Source organism: Chenopodium album, chromosome 16 (assembly GCF_948465745.1).
Source record: "Chenopodium album chromosome 16, dcCheAlbu1.1, whole genome shotgun sequence".
In the NCBI taxonomy this organism is placed as follows: Eukaryota; Viridiplantae; Streptophyta; class Magnoliopsida; order Caryophyllales; family Amaranthaceae; genus Chenopodium; species Chenopodium album.
The window spans coordinates 50,263,001-50,285,559 of NC_137849.1; the positions used below are offsets into that span (position 1 = coordinate 50,263,001).

At 33.3% G+C, this 22,559-nt stretch overlaps 3 protein-coding genes across 4 annotated transcripts in view; 2 read left to right on the forward strand and 1 right to left on the reverse strand.

The window, feature by feature from the left end:
- Positions 1-7,152: 7,152 nt before the first annotated feature.
- Positions 7,153-14,550, forward strand: LOC145586909 (uncharacterized). Of its 2 annotated transcripts, none has more exons than XM_081643870.1 (11): positions 7,153-7,694; positions 8,621-8,745; positions 9,287-9,731; positions 10,026-10,141; positions 10,582-11,341; positions 11,439-11,918; positions 12,030-12,218; positions 12,693-12,923; positions 13,035-13,362; positions 13,600-13,783; positions 13,868-14,550. In XM_081643870.1, exons 1-11 carry the CDS (start codon positions 7,482-7,484, stop codon positions 14,349-14,351), a joined length of 3,555 nt encoding a protein of 1,184 aa, XP_081499996.1. In that variant the 5' UTR covers positions 7,153-7,481; the 3' UTR covers positions 14,352-14,550. The 2 variants fall into 2 exon arrangements, with proteins under 2 accessions (XP_081499996.1, XP_081499997.1); XM_081643871.1 differs by having other exon boundaries at positions 7,154-7,694; positions 11,439-11,903.
- Positions 14,551-14,817: 267 nt separating this feature from the next.
- Positions 14,818-22,559, reverse strand: part of LOC145585853 (uncharacterized) — an 88,487-nt gene continuing 80,745 nt past the window's right edge. Inside the window, exons 2-6 of the mRNA XM_081642564.1 lie at positions 17,677-17,779; positions 16,132-16,331; positions 15,338-15,439; positions 15,204-15,255; positions 14,818-15,120 (exon numbers count right to left, since the gene is read on the reverse strand). Coding sequence (XP_081498690.1) covers positions 15,002-15,120; positions 15,204-15,255; positions 15,338-15,439; positions 16,132-16,331; positions 17,677-17,773 — 570 coding nt within the window. The 5' untranslated portion in view covers positions 17,774-17,779 and the 3' untranslated portion in view covers positions 14,818-15,001. The remainder of the gene's footprint in view (positions 15,121-15,203; positions 15,256-15,337; positions 15,440-16,131; positions 16,332-17,676; positions 17,780-22,559) is intronic.
- On the forward strand, positions 20,400-22,547 carry LOC145586910 (uncharacterized). The gene is made up of 3 exons (XM_081643872.1): positions 20,400-20,595; positions 21,249-21,553; positions 21,857-22,547. The coding sequence occupies exons 1-3, from the start codon at positions 20,458-20,460 to the stop codon at positions 22,377-22,379; spliced, it is 966 nt and encodes a 321-aa protein (XP_081499998.1). The 5' UTR covers positions 20,400-20,457; the 3' UTR covers positions 22,380-22,547.

Consider the following 22,559-nt stretch of genomic DNA (forward strand, 5'->3'; position numbering starts at 1 on the left):
TGACCGAGGTCCAGTGAAGGATAGGTCAATCTATGTTACCTTTTCAAATGGACATCCCCTCACTGAAATGCAGCTTTACAATTTTTTCAACTGGTATATATTTTCTATACTACATTGTTTCAATTCATTTCATCAAGATCTCGTTTTTAGGAGTATTTAATTATCCATCAATAATCAATAATCAATAATGTTATACTAACTTGTTATCGTGTTATATTTTGTGCATAATGTATATGATTAACAAACAAAATTTACGATCTAATCTATATTTTTTTACTCGGAAAACTTGGATTATCTGTAGAAAAATTATACATGCACTACAATCGTGTTTGTAAGTCTCCCCTATTTGGTAAGGTATTGTTTTATCGACGTTCATCTATATGGATAGTGTTGCAAAATAAGGAGGAGATGCAATATTTCGTTGTTCAAAATAAGGAGAAAAGATGGATGACAATGTTTCTATGTGACTAGTTTACTGTGAACATTGTTCAAATTAAACAATGAGGTTAATTAATCAGATCAAGCCATCTATCAATTATTATGTGTTGTTTTAACTTATTACCTTAAAAAACATCTATGATTTATTGTTATTTTGTTATTTAGTTTGTGTTAGCTTACTTAATCTTAGTTTGTGCTTGTTGCACCAGAGTCGGATGTATTAGAATATATTTTATTGATACTCCTATCAATTTATAATGTTAAAAGATTTTATTAAAAAGTTGCTAACCTTTTTTTTTTATTATTATTTTTTTTACATGACATTGTTGCATACTTGCGTATAAGTATGAGTATTTAAGTTTTGTAGCACAAGCTAATGTTGAGTAATTTAGAGTATGAGACAAATTTCATGTTTGCTTTGCTTAATTAATAAAGGTGAAGGTGTTAATAGGTGAAGGTGTTTAATTAAGTATAGCAAAGTAATTAGAAGCAAATTAAACTCGGTAAAGAGGAAATCCAAGCAGCCTGGTCATTCCTTAGTGGCGTTTGGCTTGTATAGCAAAACAATACACTAAGTGACTTGAAGTGACGGTTAAGTCGGTTTTTCCTTGCAATGTTTGGCTTGGTTTTTTGCTTCAATATAAATATATGTTAATTAACATATGTTGAAAGATAAGAATAGGAAAGTCAGTTTATTCGTGACTTTTGGTTGAGGAAATATTTCTTCTATATATATGTGTTTAAGACACAGATACACTTTTTGAGAAAATATCAATTCTTTATTTTCTTGAAAAAGCAATTGCAAGTTTATTTATCATCATCATAAATTATCATAAGTTTGATTACATTAGATCACAAAGATACTACACACTTTTGTAATTGTTTTCGTTGTATCTCCTAATAATTTCGTGATACCGGTGTGTAAATTCAGGGTCGAAATATTACTTTGGAAAAATGATTTCATTCAGGCCTCGAACTGTTAATTTGTTCAATTTTGTGTCATTTTTGTGACCCGATAAACCAATTTTCCCAACAGTTAAAGCATTATATATTCTCGCTGAATTTGCACTGAAAACAATAGAGTAACACTCTCGCGCTTAATTAACTAATTACAGTAACAATTTCAATGGCTCCATATGTATCACTATGAAATTTAACCATACTACTTTCTTATATAAAGGTTATCCTAATAATCACATAATTTATTTAAGAAAAGTTGGCCATCGATTAAGCTAAATGTAATTACAATATACTACGAAGTATTTTAGCATTTTGCAATGTACAAAACTACAAAACATTATGTGATCCATTGTGTAAAAAAAAAAAAAGTGATCCTACGTTTCATTTTGTTAATACAGTAACAATTTCAATGGCTCCATATGTATCACTATGAATTTTAACCATACTACTTTCTTATATAAAGGTTATCATAATAATCACATAATTTATTTAAGAAAAGTTGGCCATCGGTTAAGCTAAATGTAATTACAATATACTACGAAGTATTTTAGCATTTTGCAATGTACAAAACTACAAAACATTATGTGATCCATTAATTATATAGTACTCCTCCGTCCCCAAAACTTCGACCTTTTTGGGTTGATTTCGTGGATATTAAGAAAATTAAATAATAAAAAGTAAAAGTATATTGGAAAGATAAATTTACATGGGATTTATAAAAAAGTAGAGAGAGAAAGTATTAAAAATACATGAAAAAACCAAAATTTTATATGGAAAAGCTAATTTTGCACAAATATTGTATATGTTCTAAATTGTTGGGTATTTCAATGCAAATGGATCGATCATTTTGAGGCTAAAATAAGGCCAAAAGGGTCGAAATTTTTGGGACGGAGGGAGTAAAAAATGTTGAATTGGGTAAAGTTTTAGGGGTAGAGTTTGACAAAATATTAGTGAGAGTTTTGTATTGGCTAGTGTTTGTCAAAATACGAGTATACAAACTTTTTGTTTTTTGGTTGGTAAGGAGAAAGGTCCTACTGGGCTGCAACCTCTTGCAGGTCCTCTAGGCCCGGGTTAGCGGGCTAGACAATTTGAAAGAGTGGGGGGAAGATAAGGAAATCCCACTCCCCCAAATTGTCACTAGTGGGGATTGAACCCCCAAACTCATGGTTGGAAGTTAGAAGGTACTCTCCTTTCCACTAGACTGAGCTTTGCTTGGTAGTATACAAACTTTATTACATTCAATTATTAACAAACATCTTTTATATACATACATCAAGTATTTGGTGTACATATATAGAGGTAGGTAGGTGCACCGTGCACCAAGGGGTGCTCTTTTTGCTCATTTAATGGAGTATTTATTTGCTCTTTTTAAGATTTTATTATGAGCAACAAATAAAAAAGACTAGTAAATAGCCTTGATACACTTTATACGTTGGTGTACATAATTTTTTTTTTTTTTTTTTATCAATAACCAATTTTAAATTTTATTTTACAATATCAACAACTAATTTGTGGCAAACACCTTTAACAAATAACTGCTTTGACAAATGACAATAATTACTAACTAACATTTACTCACACAAACATACAATTAGGTTAGAACGGCGGTGAATTGGCAACTTGTTATTTGACGAGTAGCACGGTTTATGAAATGATAATTTGGAACTGATAAATTATGTAATGTAATTAAAGGCATGTCACTAGCTATGATTCCATAAATGAAAGGCTTACTAATCGGTGATTAATTATAAATTTATAACTACACACTTGCATTGTGTTAGAAAGGGATATTTTGAACAAACATAAGTTACTAACCTACCAATCGAGTGCATCGAGCAATTTTTTTTAGATAAGAATAAAAGGAGTAAATAAGAACAGGAGTATGTAATTCATCAATTCATGTAATCCATAACTTATTATTTTTATGAAAAAAAAAGGTTTGCGTATGAACACGGTTATATGAAGTACGTAAACCAATGCATCTACATAAAATAATTAAATGCACATATATTAATAATTAAAGTATTGATTAATAAGATCACGTAAAGGAGTGAATTGTACAATTGACAGCAAGTTTCATTTGAGATTATAATAAAGTAAATTACATAATCAATATCATAAATAATTATATTAGTCGAACTTGGTGATTACATCACGTACATAGGCAACGTAACAATATGGCAATTCAAATTCGTATTTGTAGTGTATTACCCACTCATCACTCTAGGGATATATTCTTTCTCTTATCAAGGGAAAACTCAAATTATTCTTTTTATTTATTACTTTAATATATCAATACGATGCGCAATGTAATTAATACGAAGTATATAAATTTGTGTAAAACTGCGATGTAATTATAGAGGTTCTCGTATACGTTTTTACTTGTATTAATGAATCATTTATAATAAACTAACAAAAAAAATCCTGTAGAATAAGGAAGATGATCATGAAGTCAAAGGCTGAAGATCTTTCTTAATCAAGGGAAAACAACAGCAAATTAAATTAGCAAATTGATTGGTATTAATAAATTTGACGTAAAATTCAACGTTATCTTTGGTCAGCTAAGTTTAACAACTAGATTATTTTGTTTCAAAAAAAAATAAAAAAAAATAAAAAATAACAACTAGATTATTTTTACAAAGTGGTGTAATCGTGTATAAACAGCAAACAGTGGCGGATCCAGGATTTGGGTAATCGGGGTACGAAATTAAGTTTAATAAAAAAAAAATTTACAAAATACAAAGTAATATGTGGAGCACAATAATTTTTTCTTAACTAAATTTTGAATTAATAAACCATTTAACTATTGCATTAGTATTTGTGTGTATTATGCACCTTCTTCCGACAACAAGGCTTATAATTGAGTAACGAAATATCTTTTTAAAAAGAGATTGTCTAAGAAACTTGTTAGGGTAACTATAGATCTCTTTGATCAAAAGTACAAGGTGGAAAAATAAACAATATCACCTAAGAGACCTGTTATTGTAATAACAGATCTCTTTGTTTGTAAGACTACAATGGAATATATGTCATCTAAGAGACCGCCTGAGACCAGTTTTAAAATAGGCGGTCTCTTAGAATTTAATACTTGTACAACAAAAAAGGCGCTGATTAGGCTGTTGTGGTAGGTAACAGTATCTAAGAGACCGCCTATTAGATACAGGCGGTCTCTTTTTGTATCAGTTTTTTTTTTTTCTGCGGAATGGGGGTACAGTTGTAACTCTATGTACCCCCTAGATCCGCCACTGACAGCAAATAAAAAAAAAAAATTAACGAAGCATCAAAAAGGTTTGAATTTTCAAACTTTGTATTTTTAATTTTTTTTATAATTTTAATTTGGGAAGTAGGTGGCTTGAAGTAAACTGCTGAGTAAATAACAAGGCTTAGAATGTGACAGCAGTGTCATGTTGAGAGGTGCACAAGTGTGTGTTTCTCGCATATTCAGAGTTTGCACAAGTGTGTGTTTCTCGCATATTCAGAGTTTTTCTTGATGCACACATCTGGGAATCTTTATTCTACTAGAATCTCTTTTTACTTTTTAAGCTACTTTAAACGGTATAATGATCAATGAGTTAGGTACTCTACCATTCCATTTTGTATAAAAATATACTTCTTCCATTAATTTTTTAAACCCTAATAGAGGCATTTGGGGCGGGAATTCCCTTAATTAGAGTGAGAAGGACATGTGAGAGATTTTAATTCGATAGGACTCTACTCTTTATCAATCAATAATAACAATTTTTAGTTGCAACAAAAGAGAGATTATTTATGAGATAAAAAATCCTTATGTGCAATTTTTTTTTTTTTTTTTTTTTGATAATCATCAAAGATTAGCATAATACGGAGTACTAAGTAAATAAATCAATTGTATTTGGTACAAATTAATTACCAAGTATAATCTACTGAGTAACTCTCATGCAAACAAATAACTCTATACATGCTAAACACAGTAAAAAAAAAGTCACTAATTAAATTATAATCAATTCAATCCGTTAAAATGATGTCTAAATACAAAAAAATTATTTTAACTACTCATTAATAATGATAATTAAGTAAAAATAAGATGAAATAAATTGTATCATCTAATTAAAAAAACATCATCTTTTTTCCTTAATTATGGACTTTTTTTAAAAAAAAATTAAGCATTAACATTACCCTTACGTACCACTAATAAGTATAACTTGTATTTCTTTAAAAAAAAAAAAACGTATAACTTGTATTGATGGGATAGTTTCCCCATCACTTTCAAAACTAGGGTATTGATGGGTTTTAATTTAATATGATCAATAATTTACGAAATACTTGTAATTCTTACTTCATATTTGACTTGATCGATCAATAAAAAAATATTAGTAATACGAATATATAATACTCCATACAAAAAACACATTGAAAATATTAAGCTAAATCATATACTAATTACACAATTAAATGCAAGATTTATCACATTATTACAAATTGATTAGAGTATGAATTCAAATATGACTCGTATTATCATGATTTCACGTTATTACAATATACACTAAGGCCCTGTTCTCTTCACCTTAAAAAAATAATATTAAGTAAAAATAATTTCAGTTCAATAAAATAAGTTCAGTTCAGTAAAATTAATTTCAGTTCAGTAAAAATAATTTCAGTTCAGTAAAAATAAGTTCAGTTCAGTAAAATTCAGTTTTCTTAAAGAAGAATTATAATAGAAAATCAGTAAAAATAATTTCAGTTCAGCAAAAATAATTTCAGTTCAGTAAAATTAATTTAAGTTCAGTAAAAATAATTTGAGTTAAGCAAATGTAATTTTGTTTCAGTAAAAATAATTTCAGTTCAGCAAAAATAAGGTGAAGAGAACGGGGCCTAAATCATATTACTAATCACACCAATTAATTGCATACTTAGTGACTCGTATGCAATTATGTATGATCCATTCCTCTCATGAGGAGGACTTTCTAATACGAGTATTTTTATTTCTTATTTTTTTGAAAATAAAAATTAATTACACATAACCCGAAATTATATCAATATCCAAAAAAATTACTCGTACATAATACAGAGTACATCTATAAATACTTAATACAAGAAGTATAATACGGAGTGCAAGAAATACGGAGTACTCCGTAATAAACAGTATAATGAGAACGTGAATAATATGTGGCAATGAAGTGAACTCACCAAACTCCAACATATGTGGCATGAACAATGAAAGCCTAATCTGTAGCCTAAGATCCAAATTTAATGGATAAGAAGAAAATATAAAGTATAAATCCACCCAGAAAAAAGGCCAAGGAATCGTCCAAAACTTTAACTTGTACTCGTATTAAGACGCTGACTTCCTCTCCTGTTGCAACCAAGTATCATACTCAGATTTAATCTCTTTTTATACTTCCACGTCATCTCCCCCCACTTTATTTTTCTTTTTTTAGACCTATCTAGAAATTAGAATAACCAACTAACAAATCCCTTCATTACACGACTCTTCAAACCCCTTTACCCGTTAACCCGAATCCAGTTTACCCATATTTCAAAATAATTGACACAGTTCACACAAACTAATTAAACATACACGTTAATATATTGATAATAGAAATTAGAATTCTAATTAAAGTCAACATTAATCTAATACAAAATAGTATTTTATACGAGTATGAATTTAGATAAGTGGTAAAAATTATTAACGAGTTGCAATAAATTATGCCACTCCGTAATTATTTAGACACGAAAACAGTATTACAGACGGTGTATAAATAAAATATAAAAAATCCTTTAATCGCACGACTCTCTCTCCTCTGCAAAAAATTCTCCCTTCATAAAACAAAGCCCACCAAACTTTCAGCCCAAAAAAAAAGAAAAAAAAAAAAAAAACCACAACGTTTCCTTTCACGCAACTTTTATTTTCTCTCTCAAACTCTCCAAATTTATCAACAAAATTTTGGTGTGATCAATTTATCTGTTGAATTGTTCATCATCTGTTAATATCTTTCTTTATTTAGGTGTGTATAAATCATAATCTATATTATTTGATTGTAATAAGTATATAATTAGAAAGTGATTATAAAAAAAAGTTGGTTAAAAAATTACTAGTTGAATGTATGGCGTCGATGTCAGATACCAAGGAATCATCGTCGGAAAATATGGCGGTTTCCGGCGTTGCGATGAGTTTTCCGATTAATGATTGTTCTTCTTCTCCGACTTCTCCGGCGAAACTTCCTCGGAGACTTCGTCGCCGACTTTCTGAGTGTCGGAATACTCCGACTGCTGAAGAAATCGACGCTAAACTTAAAGAAGCCGATCTTCGTCGTCAGGTTTTAGTCTTCCTTTTTCATTATTTGTGTTTGAGATGTTGAATTTAAGTTTAAATTAGTGTATAATTGTTGAATTGATGTTGCGTTAGGGTTTTAATTTATGCCTCTTTGTTTTTTTAGTGTGAAAGTTCTCTTATTTTTACGTTGAATGTATGTGCAATTTTTTTAATTTTAGTGAAAGTTAGTTTGATTTTGTTAATTTGTGGGAAATAATCAGGGGGTTAATTAACGGGGTTTTGGTTTATACTGTAGTGTTTTTCTCTGTTTGTGTGTTGATTGCATGATTTTGTGGTTCGTTGTATAAAAGTGTGATTTTGTTGTACTTCATATTTTCTACTCGTAATTTTTTTTTCTTTTGGGTTAATTTCTTGTGATTTATTGTTTGATTGGATATGAACAGAAATAATACGTTATTGATTTTGGACATTGATCATTAGAAAGTTATTAAATTGTTGGTGATTTTGTTTCGGAAATTTTATGTAAAGTTTAATTTTTTATTAGTTGTAGCTTATAGCATTGGATGTCTTTCTTTCTTTTTAATTATCTGCTTTGTCTTAGAATTCTGTGTCTAAGACATCGTTTTATTTGTGTTGGATGTGGTTTTTTTTTTTTTGGATGATAAATAATGTGGATAATTATTGTTTTTGCTGTTAATACAAGTAGTTTGTTTTTAGGAATTTTATGATTTGATCAGAAAATCGGGTTGTTTTTGGTAGTTTGTTGAAGAGAAATTGAGTAAAATGCTTTGAAGCCTCCTCATTGAACCAATAGTATTGTTTGAACTGAAGTTTAATCTCCATTAGTCAGTGTGTTTTGTATATTTGCAGTGTAACCGTCGTGCAATTTCTTTTACATATGTCATGGATACTGATATTGTTCCGAAAGTCTCAATTTACTTATGATCTTTATGGTTTTGTTGATGGCAGCAATTCCATGAATTTTTGTCAAGCAAAGCAAGGCCCAAGCAGAGGAGCCCATCATGGTCATCTTCACAAGAATTGGATCTTGGTCAGAGACTTGAAGCTAAGCTTAATGCAGCCGAGCAGAAAAGGTTTGTGTTTGCTTGGTCCTTTGTTGTCTTCCTATTGAAAAAACATTTATAATTTACTTCAATGTAGAGTTGTTCTTTCTTTTAATCTGATGAGTTGATTACATGGCTGTTCTTGTATTTTAAATGATTTTTATGTTATTCAAAAGAAAATATGTTACTTCAAGTGCGCTTCATGTGGAGAAAAAATGTTTCCTTTGGTGCTTAAAATCAGTACTGCTGCTTGATTTTTACTGTATACAATTATTGGACTCTCCTTTAATGTTAGAATAAGGCCTTTTTTGCCTTTTGTTTTGTTTGGGGATGGAACTGTGTGTATGTTTTTTTCTTTGATACGAAGTATAATTTTCTGATTTAATTATAATTTTACCAGATTTTTTCTTTCCTTGAACCTGTTATAAATATGTTCTGATTTTTTTTTTTTTTTTTTTTTTTTTTTTTTTTTTTTTTTAATGTTCTGAAAATCTTGGATGACTTTTTAGTGAAACAATTTTAGCTACAATGGAAATTATGTGGCATGTTTTAATATTTCATGATGTTGTAGGTTGAGCATTCTTTCAAAGGCTCAGATGCGCTTGGCTAGGTTGGATGAGTTACGACAAGCAGCTAAAAGTGAGGTGAAAATGCGTGTTGAGAAAGAACGTGATGAATTGGGTATGAAGGTGGAATCACGGGTTCAGCAAGCAGAGGCAAACAGAATGCTTATTCAGAAATCTCGTAGGCAGCGGAGAGCTGCAAGAAAAGAGCGGACTGCTCAATCATTAATGCGGAGGACGATGCAGGAAAGTAAATATAAGGAGTGTGTGCGTGCTGCTATCCACCATAAGCGTGCTGCTGCAGAGAGGAAGAGGTTAGGATTGCTGGAAGCTGAGAGGTCTAAGGCACATGCAAGGTTGGTACGAGTACAGAGAGCAGCTAATTCTGTTTACAGTCAGCGGGAAATGGAGAGAAAAAAAAAGAGAGAACAACTGGAAGATCGGCTGCAAAGGGTATGTTTATTATCTACTTCATATTATGTGCTTGTCTTCTGTCAGCCATTCAATATAGTTTGTTAGATGTCAGAGTTTAGGAATCCAATTAATTGTTTAAAACTTTGTACAACTGGATCCAAATGTGGTCTAACATCTATGATTTTGGGACGGATGGAGTATAATTTTTGAGACATTTTGTTTAGACTTTAGACCTGACTTTTGCTGATTTCTTGACCTACCATAAATTCATTATAATTGGTAGTTTATGGTGTCCTTTTACAATTTGTAACTAATTGATGTGGCTGATGACAGGCCAGAAGACAACGAGCAGAAATTTTGGGGCTGAAAAAGAGTATAACTGGTTCTTCTCGCGTAAATTGTAATGTAACAGATGACCAGGCTTTAAATCTTGCAAGAAAATTATCAAGGTGAAGAATTTATATTGTAGTAGCTGTTGGTTATGGATTTATCTGCTTATTGGTGATGGCAATTTCTATCTTGTATATGCCATTGTCTGCATTGTGTAACTTGAGGGTTACTTATTTTTGTATATTAAAATCACAATGGTGAAGTTCAATCATGCTAACTCACTTTAAAAGCTGGATGGAGTTATTGTCTGCTGCATAGGCAATTATAGAAACATTTTTGTCCTCTATATTTTTATTAAACTTTTTTTTGGACAAGTTTTCCTTGGCAATCAGTGTGGGCACATAACTATTTTATTTTTCTCCTGAGTGTGGTTGTATGCTGTGAATTGTTGATGCAATGGCAATTCCTTGTTTTCATTGGCAATTGATTTAGATTTTGCTGGATATGTTATTCCTCTTTCCAATTTCTGAGTATTGTTTTGCTATGGCATTGGTTGTAGGTGCTGGAGACGGTTTGTGAAATTGAGAGGAACTACTTTTTCTTTAGCAAAAGCTTTTGAGGATTTGAATATCAATGATAAATCAGTCAAGACGATGCCCTTCGAACAGCTTGCAGTTCTTATTGAGTCAGATACGACTTTGAAGGTTGTGAAATCTTTGGTTGATCGGCTTGAAGTCCGTCTCAGGGTCCGACAGGGAACTAGTGGTTCCTTTGGGTTGGAAAATATTGATCACCTGCTGAAGCGTGTTAGCAGTCCAGTGCGCAGGCGTAATGGAAGCCATGCATCCAGGACCAGGGGACAAAAGAGAGCTGTATCTAGGGGAGACGGAACTCATGGCCCCCGTAAATTGTCAAGATATGCTGTGAGGATTGTTCTTTGTGCCTATATGATACTGGGTCACCCAGATGCCGTACTAAGTGGTAAAGGTGGGCATGAAACAGCCCTTACTGAGGCTGCTGTGAAGTTTATTCAGGAGTTTGAGTTATTGATCAGGATAATATTAGAAGGTTCCTGTGTCAAATCTACATCAGGGGAAAATCTTGCAAGCTTTAGGGCGCAGCTGGAGACATTTGATAAAGCATGGTGCTCGTATCTGTATTGCTTTGTGGTATGGAAGGTCAAGGATGCCAGACTACTAGAGGAGGATTTGGTGAGGGCTGCTTGCCAGATGGAGCTATCTATGATGCATACCTGTAAGCTGACACCCGGGGGAGACAACAGTGGCCTTACTCATGACATGAAGGCTATTCAGAAGCAGGTAAGGAATTAGCAGAACTTTATCTTTTACATTCCATACAATTCTATGATAATTTCATAATTTGATGGTCCCCTTTGAATAATTTGGATGATGCTAGGTGATGGAAGATCAGATACTTCTTAAGGCAAAAGTGCAGGATTTGGGTGGTGATGCTGGCATTGAACGTATGGAGAATGCTATTTCTGATGTGCGATCCAAATTCTTTGCATCAAGGGAGTCTGGAAGTCCATTTGCATCCCCTGTAGCTCATATATCATCTCCTGGTTATTCTAGTTCGTCAGACAGCTCACCATCTTCAGTCTCTGGTGAAGCAAGCAGCATGGCTGGTGGAAGTGCAAGACCAAGCGCTGTGGTACGGTCGTTGTTCAAGGATGATGATACAACTGCAGGCCAAGCAGTGATTTCATCTGTACCAGAAGAACGCGGTGCAGATGTCCAATTAAGCGGTGACAAAGAGCCTGTTTCTGAGAATGAACTCTTGGTAAATGAGATAGTCCATGAACATCGTCATGGCTTCGCCGACAAGCTTTACATGGATTATCAAGATGACAGTGGTATAAAGGTGTGTTCATGTTGTGTAGGTGCCTTTTGTTCTTGTATCTTTTTGAAATATTTGATGGATGCATTAGTCGTGTGCTCGTATTGGCTTACACATGTGAAGTCTTGAACCTGTCATATGTCCATGCAGGCTCAAATTAAGGAGGCGATGGAGAAAGCATTTTGGGACGGCATCATGGAATCTATGCAGCAGGAATTGGTTGACTTCAGCTGGGTTCTTAAACTCATGACAGAAGTTAGGGATGAACTGTGCGAAATGTCTCCCAATGCCTGGCGACAAGAGATTACCGATACGATCGATATAGATATCCTTTCACAGGTACTTTAATTGTTTTTAGCCCCCCCCCCCCCCCCCCCCCCCAAAAAAAAAAAAGACATCATAGATAGACCATGTTTTCTATAATTGAAATAAAGTGTTCCAACCTGAAATGTCTAAGGTCTTGTTTGCTTTCATATTTTGTTAGATTCATATTATTTGGTATTTTGTTTGATTCGCTCTATTGTGTTTTGTATATTATAGAATTCCAATTTTCATATTTTTGATTAATACAAGATTAAAGATATATGTGACAATAATTAACAAAGATGAGATTATTTTTTTTGTTGTCTGGTTTGGTATATGTTTTTATGGTCTGATCTGATGCGGTCTAATCTTAATGATGATAAGTAATAAGTTTACAGAATATTGTGAAGAAAACATAACCTTATTTGTAGTCATTTAGTTTTTTTTAGAGCCTCTTTATCATAGCTGTATTATTATATGCACGTTGATGACTGTCCTTTGTCTTTTTAGGTTTTAAGTGCTGGAACATTGGACATAACTTACCTGGGAAAATTACTGGAGTATGCACTGACAACTCTGCAAAAGTTGTCAGCCCCAGTAAATGATGATGAGAGGAAGGCTGCTCACCTGAACATGTTGACAGAACTGAATGAGGCCTCGCCGCATTCTGGAGATAATACAAAGTCTTCTTTTGCCATATCAATTATCAAGGGTCTTCGTTTTGTCCTAAATGAGATTCAGGTTTGTTTGCTCTTTGTGTCTTTGTTTAGGTTCTTTATCTCCTTGCAATAACATTTTAATTAATTCATTTTATTTATGACGTTCCTGTTGTATTTTATTTTATTAATGTAGAAACTGAAGAAAGAGATAAGCAGAGCACGTATCAGAATTATTGAGCCAATGATACAAGGGCCTGCTGGATTGGACTATTTACAAAAAGCTTTTTCAAAGCGATATGGATCACCTTCTGATGCTTCTAGTTCACTACCATTGACATTGAGTTGGATGACTTCAGCAAGCACTAATTTGGAGCGGGAGTGGGATGAATACTTGGATTCACTGTCAACGTTGCCAGATATGCAGGTAACATCTCCTCAGGGGATACCACCAACTACTCTTCGCACGGGGGGAAGTGTTTCAGTGTTGTCAAGGATACGCTCATTGGGACCCACCACCACTGGTATGATGCTGGAAATTTGATGAGCATCTCGTTCTTTTAATTTCGGACAAATTTATAAGGAGTCCATTAATTAGAGATTATATGGCATCCATATAGAGTTATCTTAAAATCAAGTACTAAATCATACTGCATTTTTTTAGAAATTCTTTCACAATTGTTGAGAAGCAAAATGTAGATAAATTGGTCAAAATTATGGTGGATTTCCATTTAAACTCTTTGATCTTTACATACTTTCAGGTAAAGAGCAACCGGAGTGCAGAGGAGATAGGACAGATTTGTTTCTCAGGGTTGGTTTATTGAAGTTGGTGAGTGAGATTGAAGGTCTGGTACAAGAATCTCTGCCTGAAACTTTGAAACTTAATGTATCTAGACTAAGAGAAGTTCAGTCTCAACTGCAGAAGATCATTGTTATTTCCACAAGGTTTGTGTAACTTCTTTCCTATCCTTCCCTTCTGCTTGCATGTAACATTGGATGGTTGCTAATATTCACTCTCTTTCTTTGCAGTATGCTGGTTCTTCGACAAGCCCTTCTTAGTGAACACTTGGTAACTAACCCATCAGACATGGAGAACATAATCTCTCAAGCTGCCAAACAGCTTTCGGAGTTGCTCGATAAGGTTGAAGATGTTGGTATTGCTGATATTGTCAAAGCAATTATTGAGCTCCCAGATGATGTTAACCATGTTATCAACTTGGAAAAGCTGCGAGAAAAGAGGGGTGTGGTGGAGAACATGCTCTCAAAGAGCTTGAAATCTGGGGATGCGATCTTTACACATGTTTCTCGAGCTGTTTACTTGGCTGTAAGAGCTGCCATGTTTGGTGGCACCGGAAGCAAGGGTAGGCAATTGGTGGAGATGGCACTTCGGCGTGTGGGAGCTACTTTGCTCACTGATAAGGTGGTAGAAATTGCAGAAGTTCTTATTGGTATGGCAGTTGTGTCTGCCAGTGTACATGGACCATGGTATGAGCAGCTGCTGAAGAATGTTTAATTTGTTAAAATAAATCATTCGATTAGTGGGGGAGTGCTTTTTTAAAATATCCCAAAATCATTGTATATATTGTAAATGTTTTATGTGTAGCAAGTAGGGTGTGGCGATTTAGTTATTCTATCAATGCTCAGTAAATTATGATGTAAATAACATTTGGCATTTGGAAGTCTTAATAAATATTGTTCCTCTGTTACTTTTATGCTCCTAGACTGCCGCTATATGGACCAAATTTGATCTGTAATTGTATTGCATTTGTTTGTGTACGGCATAGAATGTCAAGACTGTAAACCACCAAGAAAATTGTTGTCTGGAAGTCTCATTGTTGTCACACTGTTCTAATGTCACCTGGATTATATCAATTACCAAGATAATTGTTGTGGTCCTTCCTGCTAAGGAGTACAGTGATACATATTAGCCAGACACAGACAGACACATTTGATAAGTTGAAAACTGAAACTATGGGATTAATGGGAACTTGTTATATAAACGTTTAGGGGCAAAAGCGGATGCTGATACAATTTCAAAACCACGGTAAAAATCTAACAAATTACACAGACAAAATAAAAAGAGCCCTAAAGCTATGAATCATAAATGGATGGCGTCAACTGTATTTTTGTGGCTTGAGCAATAAAAGCTGATGAAAAATCTCTTTAACCTCCATGAGTACCATGACGAAAAACAAGAACAGATCGATATAGGGCAGCTACATGCAAAAAGCAGATAAGTACCAGGATCAGATCATCCACAAGGCCAATGATCCCAAGTACTCCTGAAAAAGGAAAAATTTGCACATGTAAAATTGCTCCTTTAACAGCCAATGCATACAATTGCGTAATAATAGAGAAATTTTACCTTCAGGAATAATGTCCACGGGACTCAATACATATATGGCACTGCAAAAAACCTGAAAATACAATGCTGAAGGTTACTCTATGCACAATTCACTACAGAACAAAAAATATTGTGGTTTGACAAGTTCACTTAACTGCCAAATATATTCGAGCTCTAATAATAAATGGCAGAGATCTCTGAGGATCCATCAAGTCACGCAATAACCTTCGAAGCAGAAAGGGAAGGTCTCGCAATCTCTGAGAAAACATAAGACTATAAGAGATTAGTTGAACAAGGAAATTATAGGCACCCCAAAACTATACAAAGTACAACACAAAAGTAGAAGCCACCATTCATCCATGACAAGGAATCATATTTTATATTATTCCTTTGTACGTAGTTGTGGTTTAAAAAGGGAACAAGAATTTGAGATTAGCATGCAAGTTTATACATACGTTACATCACAGTGAGGTATTCTAGTATTATTGAGGACCAACAAGGGATACTCCAATTGCAAACATACAGTATTAATCACATGTTCTACGACTACATTTCAGCAGTTTTTGAGCTCAAAATTGAAGCACCCTTAAGTGCAAAGCAATAAACCTCAATCATGCAACTCCAGCAGGAAATAACATGAGATTTAATTCAAAATTCAGGGTATAAGGTCTTAAACAGGACAAATAAACTATATCTGCAGCAAACTTGTAAAGAAGCAATGAATCATGTAAAATGATACATGAACCAGAAAATCTCCATCCATCAAACAAATACAGGTCATATCATCTCAATGATACCTACTGCCCCTGCTCAACACTATGCAAAAATATGAACAAACCAACCTAAAGAATAGTCTAATGAGTACAAAATGTCAATTTATGTATTATACTCTTTCATAATTAAAGATTCACTATAAGTTCTCTAATGTAACCTTTATAAAAATAAGTACCTGCATGAGATCACTGGAGCGTTCACCATATTGACGGTTATATAATTCAATCCTCCCTATAATATTTGCAACTTCTGGATTAGCCCGTTGTTCCCGGGAAGATTCAGTAGGTATTAACAAACTAATGGGACGGCGACACAAAGGACATAAGCATGGTCGCAGTGCTGATGCATGATCCCAAACTCGTAAAATACACCCCCCTGTATTGTTAATAAAACATGAATCAGTCAATAATAGCACTTGTTTGCAACCATGCCAAACAATGATAACAAAATATCCAGCAATAACAAAATATTCAGCAACTCCATGTTATATATACGTATCCTCAAGTTGTTTGCCGTAAGGTAAAAGGTTTTTTTAAAATAATCTGCTTTAATTCAATTCTCAACCAAAAGTGGTGAGACTGGAGTCAACTATCTGTGAAGTTTACATTTCATACATCAGATATCATATGCAACTACATACAACAATTTATGATCTACTCATGGACTTCAGTACATGATCTATCTGATGAACATGTTACCATGGTCCCAAACAAAACAACAAATGTGTTTCCTACCAGCTCTTAGTAAAGTGCTTGGTATACACAAAACCAACCCAAAACTAAGGGTGGCCGATAGGGAAACATAGCTTATACCAACCTGAAAAGGAGATAACAAAAACAGGTCTAGACAACCAACAAACATCATCCAATTTGCATCAAGGAAGTAAGCAAATTAAAAATGTACAACCACCCTCCACAAACTAAAGATTTCAACATTTATGGGATTAACTAAGTTATATCATAAAAGCAGTTCCACTCCTTGGTTAGGATTTTTCACTAGTAAGCTAACATCATGGCACGAAAATAGCGTAAACATCGGTCAACTCCAAAACCACCCTATAATAGTTCAATTTGGGGGAGCAAATTATCGCCCAACCATCAATTTACCAAAAATACTAATCCCAATAACAAACCCAATGCATCAACCCAACCTTAACAAGCTAATCATTATTGTAGTCTTGTAGAGTTGTAGTTGCTCAATCAGACAAATCACCTTCAACCATTCCACAACAAGCATTAAATAGTCGAATTCAAGCAAGCATATTACCACTCAAACATCAATTTATCAAAAGATGAAGCTCATAAGCAAACCCATTGCATCAATTGTGATCAATGTGATCTGGCTAAATCACATTTTCCACCATAATCAATTCTCACATTTTCCTTCTTCACAAGGATAATAATATTACTATATTAGTAAAAATAAATCACACCCAAGTTCAACAATTCATCCTAACATGAATTAAAACCCCCTAAGATCGCAAGATGTAAACTTTAATTATGCTTTGATTAATTCATATACACACATACAAAGCAACCCAGAAAAGTTTCCATCTTTCAAATTCATAAATTCAGAAAAAACCCAGACAGAAAACCAGCCTTCCAATTTCAATAATCAACAACTTAATTTCATGCTACACATTATATATTCATCAATTTCTTAAGCTAAATAAAAATGCAGGATTATGAATCAATAAAGAGAGAAGAAGAGAGAAAATAACCGCAAAACCAGTGAGAGCAATTAGCCTGGCAAGGAATGCTGAAGTTATCATGGCAAATCGTACAGCAATCGTTCACAGGTGGACCATCTCCCTCCATTTTTTCTCTTGTCAATCAAGTTATTCTCTTAAAATGGAAAATTTTCTATTTTTCTTGGTTATTTCTTGGTATATGATTTTGGGTTTCTCTCCTTCATTGCTAAGTAAAATCACAATCATCAATTTAATGCCTCGTGTGATTTGAAGTCTAAATCCAATTAATTAAAATACTGATTTGTAGGCGGTGGCCCAATTTAAGTGTTCTTCTCTTTAATTTGTTTTTTTTTTTTTTTCCTTTTCTTTACTGTTTTTTGGAGGGCTGTTTTTTTTTTTTTTTGGAGGGCCTATTTAGCCCAATAAGAGATGGGCATTGGGTGGGATTGGGTATACAATCATATTTTCATGAAACATTTTTGAACTTGTTTAGCACATCTCCTAAGAATTGGAAAAAAATTGATGAAATTTTATTTACTGAAACTTGAAATCAATCGATTCTTAATGTATAATACTTTGTAATATGTAAAGTTTGAATTTTATATAAGTGTGCAATATGTGTTTTGAGGTTGCTACTTTGAAATGATTGCTCTAAATTTAACTTAAATTATTACTTTGTGTATACTTCATGATAGGTCCTAATTTGTACATATTTTAGGTGCTTATCTACAGTCAATTGTTTATGGATTTAGAAGTCTAAGTTGTATTTTTACATTATTTGCTTAGGTTATGCTCTACTACTCTCCGTTTGTGTGTTTTGATGAATTTCAGGTGATTTAGATGCAAATGGACTATGGTTAGCTAATCTTGAGTATAATAATAATGAAGTATGAAGCTACGTTGCTTTAGGATATCATATCATGTCTTCGAGATGAAATAAGGATAGAAAGAAGCAAGGGCGTTGATGAAAGACTTGGCAAATATGAGTCCCGTCCACTATTTTGATCATAACTTTTGATCTACAAATGATATTGGAGTGATTCAAATTGCATTGGAAAGTAGACTTAAAGAGCTTTCCAACGATATATTACACGCCTCAAACAAAGATGTGGAGCTCAAGTTATGACCGTTTTAAGAAGAGCTACGCGTGCAGCAGCGAGATACACGAACGTGCCCTATGCTTACACGCCCGTGTGTGGACAATTCTTGGACGATTTAGCCCGAATTAGTTTCCTAATTCTATCCTAATTCCTAGCTTTATTATAAATACTCCTTGGCTTTATTATCCCATAACCCCCATTAGTTTAGAACCCTAGTTTTCTCTCTAGTTTTATTTTATTAATTCAAGTATTATATTTTCTTCATCTCTTTCGTTTATTTTATTTCTTTTATTATGTCAGAGTAGATTATTATTCTAGGGTTAGGTTTAACCCTAGCCATGATTGATACTTGATTTATTCTTTGAAATTCTCAATTAATTGTTATATTGTTCATGCTTAATTAATTGTGCTTATGCCAATACTAGATTAGAGATAATTGGTATTGTTATTATTCCTTTGTTTTAATCGCAACGAAAGTTGGGTTTTAACGGAATCGAATAGATTAATTAAGGGTTTGAAGTTCATCATGAAAATAGTTGAATGGATGATTAGGAAGTTAGAGTAATGTGCTTAATGTCTCTAATTTGCATGATTCCATGAAAATAGGCTTGATTGCGATTAGAGAAGCCATTGATAACTCGAAAGAGACCTTTGGTATTATATCTAGGGATTACTTTTCCTTGTGAACATATAATTAATTGGTTGGGGTAAGAATTCGTCTTGCATTGATTATGCTAGTGGTGATACTTAATTCTAGATGTTTTTATTATTTGATTTTCTTGTTTTAGTAGTATAATATTTTGATATTTTCAACCCTATTTTGATTGACTCGACTAATTTTAATTCATAGTAACCAATATTGATACTACCTTCTCTGTGGGATCGACCCTGACTTACCCTACTACATAATTAGGAGGTTTAGTTAGGTATTATTTTTGTTAGGTGTGCGACCGCCTACCACTTCATATGAATTATGAGCTTGCTTGGAGGCTCTTTTTAGCTTTGCATAGAGCCTATTGGTCATGAATTTTACTTATCCTAACTATACACTTAATCTACTTTAAATAAGACAAGATAAGGTGAAAATAATATAATCTGATTTCACTTTGATTTGCTAATACTATTTTACAATATTTTGCCCAAGAATTAGATTTCCTATTTGTGTTTGAATTTTGATTCCTAAAGAGTCAATAACCTAGTTTTCATTTCATAGAGTGTAGTTTTGATATTAGGCTCACTTAACGGTTCTTAAAGACTCTATGTCATACATTATTGATTTGAAAAGAAAGATTAATTGATACATTAATGATCTCCTCAATAGAAACAATGATACACTCTCAAGATCATTAAGAAATAATTATATGTTTTTAACTTCAATCTCTAGACACTCATCATTTCATCAATCATTATGGTCACTATCTATGCAGTTTAACATTCCTCTAATTTAATCATTTTGGATAGCTCAAAGCTTCTTATTAACAAAGAATGAGGTCAAAAGTAATTATACATACTTTATTACTTTGGTCCAAGAGATGTTGACATCAATTCATGAGAGCAACAAATATCTGTATTTAACACAAGATATTATTACAATTTTTTTTTTTTTTTTTTTTAAGAAAATACAAATTGTAAGTACACAAAATGAAAGGCTCAGTTTTTCTGAAAAACAAAACTTTGAAGTTCATCAATTAATTAAAAAAAGAAAAGAAAAATGGAGCTAGCTTCACAATGTTGTTCTAATTTTCCTTCAATAATCAGCATCAACAAATCCAAGTTCTCTATATTTAGCTCGTTGTGTCGTCGTTTAAGCTTGCCTTCATCATCTTCTTCTTCATTGCTTCTAACCTCTGTATGTTTCCATCACCCCATTGTTTAGTGTTTACTCTCCTCTTTTTTTTTTTCTTTTTTTTTTTCTTTTTTTTTTTTTTTTTTTTTTTTTTTTTTTTTTGTATTTTATGTTATTGAGAAAATTTTTAAATTGTTTACTGGGAATTTTTTGTTGAAATTTATATCTTGAAGTTGAATAAGCATTGGCATTCATATATATATATATATATATATGTGTGTGTGTGTGTGTGTGACATTTAACATAACATCATGGCAATTTGATTATTGTTATGTGTTTTTGCAAGATTTGGTGGATTTTTCACTTGTGATTTGTGAAGTAAGTTGCTTGCAATAGCATTATTTGTGCTTTCAGAGTAGAATTACATGCCGAATTAGACCTTTATCTAGGCAGATATTTCTAAATAATAGGTCACTTTCTAAATTTAATATGGAGTAACTTAAAATTTGAACTAAATGATATACCTAAAACTTCGCAAGAATGACAATAGAAGTATGGTGGAAGAAGTTTACTTAGTGAAATATTGGTTAGTAAATCACTTTTGTTGAAAATTCCCAATTAAATGGCATACTAAACTTTCTTCTATCAATTAACATTGGTTTACAAAGTATATGCAACGTCAGTTTCTTAACGGTGATGCTTCAGTTTGATTACAGAAAAGATGCAATTCGGCATCCAAGAAACGTGTTGTACCATCTTTCATACAAAAGAAGAGATCAAGCTCAGCAGTATGTTGCAGCCAACTTAAGGTGGAAGATGACATAGATAATGCAGAGGCATGCGAGTTGGTGAATGGAGCAGAACTTGAAATAGGAGATGGCATCGATACAATTCGTGCCTCTCTCTTCCAGGCCGTCAAGAACAACAATGGAGCTGGCATTCTACTCTTGACAGACATATTTGGCTTTGAGGATTCTTACACCAGAGATTTTGCCTATCGCGTTGCTTGCAATGGCTACAAGTACGTATGTTTCCTTATTGTTGGTTTTCCTGTCTGTATGAAACTAAGCAATACAACATGCTGAATATAGCATGTACATAGATGTCATAGGAGCATTTGTGGTGCGGAGTCTTAGAGTCATCTGTGGTCTTAACTAATAAGATTGTGAAACTTGGAGAATTCGCTAGCTATTCGCCTATGCTAACATAAACACTGGAGGAAATGACTATGTTTGGAACTGCAATATCAAACTGATTATGGACTCTATTATTAATTTCAGAGCACCACAATAAATGTTATATGACTTTGTGTTTGAAACTGCAGTGTATTAGTGCCTGATCTTTTCCGTGGCGATCCATGGTCCAAGGACCAATCACAAGCTCAATTGGAGCAGTGGCTAGCCAAACATGATCCCAGCAGGATAGCAACAGACATTGCAACAGCAACCAAATGGATGGTCGATGAGTTTATGGCAGCTGATTCTTCTAGAAAGCTTGGCATAATAGGATTCTGCTATGGAGGTGGCCGGGTACTAGACGTGTTAGCCAGAGACCAAGACTCTGTTTTTGTCACTGGTGTTTCATTCTATGGAACACGGATGAATTTATCTACTGCTTCCAATGTGAAGGTACCAGTTCTGTTGGTAACAGGGGATAATGACCCTCTTTGTCAGGTTAACATCCTAAATGAATTTGGGAACGTAATTGGGAACAACTCAAAGGTAATCATTTTTGAAGGTAGAGGACATGGATTTGTCCATAGACCCGATACTCCAGAAGAAGATGCAGATGCAGAGGAAGCTTTCATGATCATGAGAAATTGGCTACAAAATCAGTTGTTAGAATAGGTTTAATTGCTTAAATAGTTGCGTTGAGCTATCTGACGGTATCAATGAAGTAAGAGAATACATCAACCCAAGGGTTATATGAACCCTAAAAGGCAGCACCATGTACTTGGATCTCCAAACGAAACTATATGAAATGCGTGTCAACTAGAAAGATTTTATTTTATGTGCTGAGCACATTAG